The 8,347-nt window shown below is 36.4% G+C and overlaps 1 protein-coding gene across 3 annotated transcripts in view; it reads left to right on the forward strand.

Annotated features, from left to right (window-relative positions):
- The first annotated feature begins 275 nt into the window (after positions 1 to 275).
- LOC124709719 (adenylosuccinate synthetase) overlaps positions 276 to 8,347 on the forward strand; it is a 70,731-nt gene continuing 62,659 nt past the window's right edge. The window contains exons 1-3 of one of the 3 annotated variants that reach the window (XM_047240864.1): positions 276 to 359; positions 469 to 670; positions 7,208 to 7,310. In XM_047240864.1, coding sequence (XP_047096820.1) covers positions 491 to 670; positions 7,208 to 7,310 — 283 coding nt within the window. In that variant the 5' untranslated portion in view covers positions 276 to 359; positions 469 to 490. Of the gene's footprint in view, positions 671 to 7,207; positions 7,311 to 8,347 lie in introns of all 3 variants that reach the window. The other 2 variants (XM_047240863.1, XM_047240865.1) reach the window with 2 other exon arrangements.

Genomic DNA, 8,347 nt, shown 5'->3' on the forward strand with positions numbered 1-8,347 from the left:
AGATTTAAGCATTATATAAGCATCTTGAATAAGATTTAGAAGCACAAGATTGGCGAATAATGGTATCTACAGTCTGATGACCATTCCAGAGCGACCCATCAAACAAAAGTGAGATACTCTCAAGGTCGGCCAATTAAGAACCAAAATTAGACTCACATACAGCAACGACCACCAATTTACTGCGGCGCTCGGCCGTGCGCATGACAGAAATCTGTGGTGAGTGCCAACACTGCTGCAACTGAACAGACATCTCATTTCGCCTGCCACCGCAGAGCAGTGTATTCGCGGGTGTGGTTGGTATAAAAGCACAAATTCAAGTTTCATTCGTATAAAATTTTACGCGTTAATTCGTAAATAAGGTACAATATTAGCAATTGTGTAAGAGATAGCTACTACCTCTGCTTGTTGGTACGTCTGATAACGCAAAAATCATATCTTTGGTAAAGTTACCTCTTGGGGCCTAAACAGGCGCAGTCGGGTTTCTTTGGCCATGATGGATGGTGTGGCAGCAGAAGTAAATGGTGGAGGTCTTCCTTCGCCTCGAAAAAAATTTCGTTTGCAGAATGTTCCTAAAGTGACAGTTGTGTTGGGCGCTCAGTGGGGCGATGAAGGGAAAGGAAAAGTGGTGGATATGCTTGCAACAGGGGCAGACATAGTTTGTAGATGTCAGGTAAGACTTGTATTATACTACTGTTTTCGCGGGTTTCCCTTTGTGAGCATGATATAAACTGATGCGTTTGAGTGGAGATTCGGCCCAAGTTCTTGTAACAAATTATCAACGATGACCTGTTATATATCTGAAGTGGTAAAACTGTGCAGGTGTTCTGGTAAGTTAATAAAGTTATTTTTACGTGTCTTGTTTAGGAGGCCATACACGAGAAACTATTGTAAGTTTCTGTAAACTGCATTAAAAATGCATTGTGCAGGTTATTTGTTAGACTAGACCTCTGCTTAAGTAACGTGTGTGTCAATAATCGTTATCATTCAAGATGCAGATGGTCAGTACTACTTTTTTTATTTTCACTACAGAATCACGTGTCACGCGAACATTAACAGAATTTCCCAAACATAAGTGCTGCTTAGAAGACAGAGTTGTTCTACAGGTACGGGCTCGAAGTTACAGTAACATTAACTATGCGCGTTCATAAATATATTTACTTAGAGGCATATACTCGCTATGCTATTTGAGTCTGAGTAAACTCCACGGATTCGCTAGTAGCCCGTACTGCCAAACATGTAAATATCACTACTAGTTGTTCACGAAACGCAAATATCAGCAATGTTTGCTCGAAGTGATGTGGCGTGAATCATATTTGCCATTCAGTCAGTTTGTTCTGGGTCTTAAATCTTGATACAGAACTGAGATGGTTTCTTGTGATAATTAACCAATAAAGTCGGTTTTAACAAGTCTCAGTAAGAAGTCTGATTTTGTTTATGCAGAAAGTTACCAGTGTTGTTAGCTACTGGCCACTGAATTGTCACTGCAGATATTTGTACATTAGTTTGTTACAAAACTGAAGAACATGTACTAAGAAAATGTCGGTTGATGGAAATTGACGTGTTCAGTGTTGCATTGTTAGTGCTATAGGCCCAGTATATATGAAGATTATGTAGACAAATACTACACAATTTTTATGTATGTCTGTTGTTGAAGATACTATTTCCCTTCTGTGGAGCTTGGCCTTTTGTCACTGGTGCAGCAAAATTTATTTTTCCTTTTCTCTATAGAGGTGAACAGCAACATTATTGGATTTAGTAAGTCATTCTGATGTCAAGTCTCGGAACTGATTTACCAGTCCACTCTCATACCTAGCACAAATTAGCTGCTGTAATATCAGATAGTATTATATCTGTGTGTGTGTGTGTGTGTGTGTGTGTGTGTGTGTGTGTGTGTGTACTCTTTACATGTACCTACAGAGCTTTGAAGATAGGTACGAGTCTTTGACAGTTTGAAGCTTTTGACAGTCCATACGCTGGACCAATTATCCCATTCATTTGTGCTACCACTAATGTATTTCAGAGTCCTAAAACTTATTGCTGTTGTGCTAAAGTTGTAGGCCTACGTTTCGCTTCTTTTATGGCATACTATTTAAAGGCACACTGTAATATGACCTGGATGTACATGTCAATTTCAAAATCATTAGCTGTCTGATGGTCTGGTTTCATTTAACATTTCTGTTTTTACAAGTAGTTGACACATCAGAATTGGTGGATATTACCGCATACTGTTTCCCAGTACCTGTCTACGGTTTTTTGGGTTTTTGAAGAGCTGTGAAGGCATCCATAGATGTGTGTAATTTATTGACAATGTGGTGTAACAGGATAATTTTAAAGATTTGAGAATGACTGGCTTCTTATTGACTGCCACCCCTCTGACACAACAGCAGCATACAGCTTAATCTGTTGTCCCAAGTTTTAACAAAGAGAGGGTAGTGGGTAAGTGACAGGAGATTCCATTTTAACTTCTGGTGCAGTATTCATTTCCTGCCATCTACGTTTTTAAAAGAAGTGGATTTGATTACAGAATAGTACCATAAGCAATTGTATTTGGGACTTTCTCATTATATGGACACATACTTATGCAATTCCATGAATTCAGGTGTAAGACCATCTCCAATAAATTGGCCAGACCACACCCCCTCCCCCTTCTAGTAAGAGTCACAGTACTGCAAATGGTAACACATTTCACACACATGTTCATGGAATTGGGACATTTTTCTAAAACCACTTGTCAGGATATATGACACTTAATGGATACGCTATGAAGTGTTTGTAATTTTCAGAAGATATTTTTATACATTCTTAATTTGTCTGGACATATGCTTGTAGTTGCTATATAATACAGGAATTTCAAATCTATCACAACTACTAATAACGTTATTTAAAACAAGTGAATTGTTTCTATTTGCAGCATAGACAGAGTAGAAATATTTTAATTCGGTAGATCCAAGTTTATATTAAATGTTAGAAGTAGTGGCAGCACAGCTGTATCAGTTTGAACAAGAGGCAAATTATCAGCTATACATGTAAATATTCCCAATATTGCTCATCTGACAAAAGTGAGCAGCACTGAGTGTCTGCACTTATCAATGGTGTGTATTTTTTAATCAGTATCACACAGAAGCAGGCAGCAAGTATGCCTAAAAACTGATTTTCCAATGTTTGATGTGTGACTACCTCACTTGTCATTCCTTGCTACTAGGCGATTAATGTGCACAGCAAGAGGACACGTTTTACAAGTCCTGTTCTTGCAGTATTTTTGTTTCAGCACATATGCTACAGTGCCCTTAAAAAATTAAAAATGTACTTCAGTCCATTACTTGCTTTAAATTGACTTTTTTACCTCTAAATGATAAATGATAGTTATTAGCAATGGAACTTGTTAGATGTATGGATTGAAGGTGTACTGGAATTATTTGAAATTCTCATGTCTTTTTGTATGTGAATCTACTGTAGTTTGTCATGAGATGTATTTTATCCGCATCTCAACTTTGTTTGTAGAAATGCTGTTTTGTCAAACTCTCAGATATTGTAGTCAAAGTATAAGAATGAAAACTTATCAAGAGCAGTTGGCCACGAGTATGGTTTAAATATTGTCATAACTGGTAGCAGATTAACTGTAGTGTTTGATATTGCTTTGTCAAGTCATAATCACACTTGCCTCTTAACCTAATATCTCTGGATATGATATGGATCAATATCTCACCACATCTAAGAATTTATATTCGCATTTACTGGCTGTGACAACTTGCATCCAAAGTAAAGCAGGCTTCGGGCTAAGCTCCAGACCAGGCTGTCATCACAATATAAACTTCAAAAACCAATATAGCTCCAAATAAAATATTTCCGTTGTTCTGTTATCTCAATGTTTGTGCATGAATATCACGACACATTACCTTTACGTTACAAGGTGAAGTTAATATCTGATATTGATAATTTTAGTTTACCAGCAGTAGTTGATTTGATAAGTGCATCTTCGCTCAATGGCGTCTGTCTATTGAGACCCCATCTTGGTGTCTTTTAGTGGTGCCAGTTGACCCAGGGCATTCCACAAATTGTGTATTATGATACAGCTCCTCAGTATGTATTTGTAATATGACAGTTGTGGCCTCTCAGAATGTTTGTCCTTGAATCACACCACAAAAGACCACAAGGTGAGGCAAAATAAAGCTAAATTTGAAGGTGGTTGTTATCAAATGAATAGAAAGTCTAGACCTTGCTTGTATTTGGTTATTGTTACTAAGTTAAAACCATTTTGTGACTTGTATCAGTCCGGAAGCTTTAAGTGAAGATAGTATCGGCCGTGATAGCCTACATTGTATGGTTGTAGTTCTTTTCTTTCTACTGTTAATTCTGGATATCATTGGTTTATGATATCTAAATTGGCTCTTATTTGTTGTGCAGTTAGGGAAAGTAACCTGTTTTATGTACTGGTAGGTGTACAATAACAATAGTTATTAACTGATGCTGTGTAGGAACACGCTTGTAGTCTATGTAGTCAGGGGACCAGTGTTACCCAGACTGATATCTTAATTGGCCCATGACTCCAGATATTTAATTACTACAATTAATGTAGGGCAACATTGAACATTATCTGGAGGGGGGAAAATTCATATTCAATGCTCGTAACTGAGGCAGAACATGGCAACACTAGATTTTACTAAAATTAATTAGTTTTTGAGCTTGTTTGCAAATATGATGTACAGTACGATGATAATAAAGGTGGTTCGTTTAGTGAATTTTTAGATGAATTAAACTGTTAGGCTCACTCGATAATAAAAGCCCCAAAATATGTCTACCGATTAAACTAGTTGATCCGAGCCTGCTTACAAACCATTCTGTCACCATTGTTGTTCTGCAGTAACAAGACTGCTGAATCACACGTATAATTGATCCAAAACCAGATAATTTAGTGTCTATAACATAGAAGTTGGATTTGCCAAGTTATAGTATGAGATTATGTAGTTTTCTGTATCAGTGTGTAGCATAGTATATATTTCTCAGTATTCATTCAGTAGTTCAGTTCTTCTCATTATTAGCTTTAGTTTTATATGAGGGGAACATTAATAAAACTGACAAACTGCAGGGATGGATTCCTGTTTAGAAATAGAGGAAAAGGTCCTATGAAAATGTTCCCAGAAATGTCACCACAGTAGACGACACAGACGAATGAAACTTCTTATGACAACATGCCATGTGTTCCTTGTGTGTTGCAGGCTGTGTGATTAATGCAGTGTAGTGTAAACAGCAGAGTAGCCTGGTATTCCTGTTGGGAATGCGCTGAGATGATGTTTATGTATGGCCAAGCAGATATAAACAGCCGAGAGTGAGCATGGCTATACCAAAAGAAGTATCCTCACAGATACCAACCACATCACACAGCATTTCAAGCTCTTTTTGGGCATCTGTGTGATTGTGGGTTCTTTCAGACAGATGAACATGCATGGAGGTCGAGGACTATGCATACACCAGATTTGGAGGATCAGGTTCTACAGGATATTGATACGAACCCTAGTACAAGCTCTAGGCAAGTGGCCTGCCGGCATGGTGTAAGGGAAGGAGTGCAGCAATCCATAATGTGACATGTGAATGCATGCATTGCATCCCATGGAGGCAACTTTGAACATCTGTTGTGACGTGGATGTGATGCAGCTCTGTACTGTGTTCTGGGATGATTTGTTGTCGTTGCAGGCCCACTATCCATTTCTGGACACGTGTTCATAGGACCTTTTTTCCTCCATTTCCAGTCAGGAATCCATCCTTGGAGTTCGTTGGTTTTATTAATTCTCACCCATGTATATGCAATAAATAAATCTTTTTAACTCAATAAGGGAAACCTAGTACTCACGGAGAACACCATGTCACATCCATAGTAACTGAACTGGGGATACTTTAACTTCATTATGTAAATTGGACTAATTGTCTGAGTCAATCATTCCATTGGATATAATATTTGTTCACTTACTCTTTTGCTTAGGGCTCTTTAGATCTGAACTGACAAAAGTCCCAAGTATTCAGGTGATATGCGTTACCAGCCTTTAAAAATAATATTGTGGCAAGATAGCATTCTTAATAGCATTATAGAATAATTTGTTGTTATTTTGTAGTGTTAGAATATTCTGAAGTTTGTTTACCTGAAGTACTTACTTTTTGCTGCCTACTCAAGCAATTTGAAGTTTGTAGTCACACTTTATGAAGAAAACAAGTTTCCGTTTCTTATATTGGGTTAGCATCACTTAGAGATGTACAAAGTTTAATAGCCTCCTGCCCCACACACAGTTCATAAGTGGCAGCAGACTTCCTCAGTCCCTACACTCCACGTTGAGAGGGCTAAAGTACATGTAAACAAATTGTATTTCTCTGTATGGAGAGTGAGGGAGAATAAACATTTTATACGCCATTGACACCTTCCGTCATATTTCAGCACAGATGCAATTTGTATTTACATATTTTTTATAATTCATGCTTTTATGTTTGAAATACAGTATTCAGTTTCTCTGATCATCTTGTATATTTCTATCATATGCTCTGATTGTTTTACTGTAGCAGCTTGCTTGAGTGTTAAAGAAAATGAAATTCATTATCTTGAGGTTGGAAAGAAACTATTCTCGTGAAACTCTTTTGGCCCGTTTCACTCTGCGGTACAAATGTCAGTTGTAACTCGCGCAAATAAATTACTGCAAATCTGAATCTTCTTAATTAAATTCACAGTAATTGCCCAAACTAATTGAATGAGGTAATATTTGGGAACTTATGTTATATCTCTTAAATTTGTCAGACTTCTATTAATTTTCTTTTAATTTTAAGCCAATTTCAGTTTGATGCAATGTGTGTGTAATCCAGTATTGAAATTAAGCTATTGAACTTTACAGTAAATGTTCATATGTATATGTTATGGTTGCCATTGTGGAATCATGTGGTGAGCTGAACCTGTAATGGCAGTATAACTGCTGATTCAAAATTTTCAGTATCTCAGTTTATTCTTTGGGGGTGTAACATACTATTTTAAATTCCATTAGTCTCAGATATCGAAAAAGCTATCAAAATATATCTTGGCAGAAACTATTTAAGCGGATAAAGAACATTGTCTAAGCCTTTCAATTGAAGCTGGGAGTTTGTTAGAACATTGAAGTAACTAAACCACTACTCATCAATAACTCGTATTTTTTGTCTTCCATTTTTATGGAATTAATGTAGCTGTTTTCAGGGTGGAAATAATGCTGGCCATACAGTGGTTGTTGATGAACGAGAGTATGATTTTCATCTGTTACCAAGTGGAATAATCAACCCCGAATGCAAATCCTTAATTGGTAAGCTATTTTCAGGGTTCCTTAAACCATCGCGTATTGTAATGAGAGCTATTGCTTCGCACAATCTGTTCCATTTTCTACTAGACAAAAGTATTTTAATACTTCAGAAATTGACAATTTTGCAGAAAAACAAAAGCATTACAGTGCATCAGCTTGTAATAAAGTAAATATTATCCCTTCAGTTTCACTTGATGTGAAAACATATTTAAGAAGTTTAAGTGAATTTATCATATTTTTTATGTTAACTTAAAAAAACAGTGTTTTAAATCATGTACTACCTATGTGTGCCCCAAAGTTATTCTTGGTTTGCTCCTCTGTATTGTCCTTTGTAGCAGGTGTCATTCACAGTTCTGTTTCCTTAGTTTAAATTTTATTGGAATGTAAGTTAACAACCATCTCTACTGTTGTGCTGTTTGAGGGAAGAATGATGCAATTTGTATTTTCTTTAAGCACACTATTTTTATAGGATTTATGCAGAAAAAATACTGAAAATTATTATTCATGGGGATTTTTTATTTTCCTTCTTGTATTTACGAAGAATTCATTATAGCTGTCTTTGTTAATGTGTTCAGTTATGTCATTATTCATGTTGTTGTGTATTGTTTTGGTGGTGGGATGTAAAAGTGCTTACAGCTGTGATTTTCTTAGTGATTTGTATGTTCAGGGGATGTATTTGTAATTTTTCTTTAGTGTTCTGTCAGTGTACTAGCCTTCAAAGGAAGAAATGCATGTTGCATGTTTCGACTAAAACAATAGCTGTCTGTGCTTCTGATTCAGAATATATTGTGTATTGAATGTGTTGTTATCTACTTGTATCATTATTTAACTCTACAGAAAACTTAAGGTTTAAATACCACAATTGAGTTGGATTTCATGTTATTAGTTTAGCTGTATGCTAAACTGGTCAACAGCTTGACATTACTTTTAAAACGAGTATACTACTATTGCGTATGTGATAGAGATAGAGAGTCAAAATCAAAGTATTAATGATATACGCATCTTGTGGGAATGTTAGTGTCATTAAACGATATATTCAT

This window comes from Schistocerca piceifrons, chromosome 1, assembly GCF_021461385.2.
Source record: "Schistocerca piceifrons isolate TAMUIC-IGC-003096 chromosome 1, iqSchPice1.1, whole genome shotgun sequence".
Taxonomy (NCBI): Eukaryota; Metazoa; Arthropoda; class Insecta; order Orthoptera; family Acrididae; genus Schistocerca; species Schistocerca piceifrons.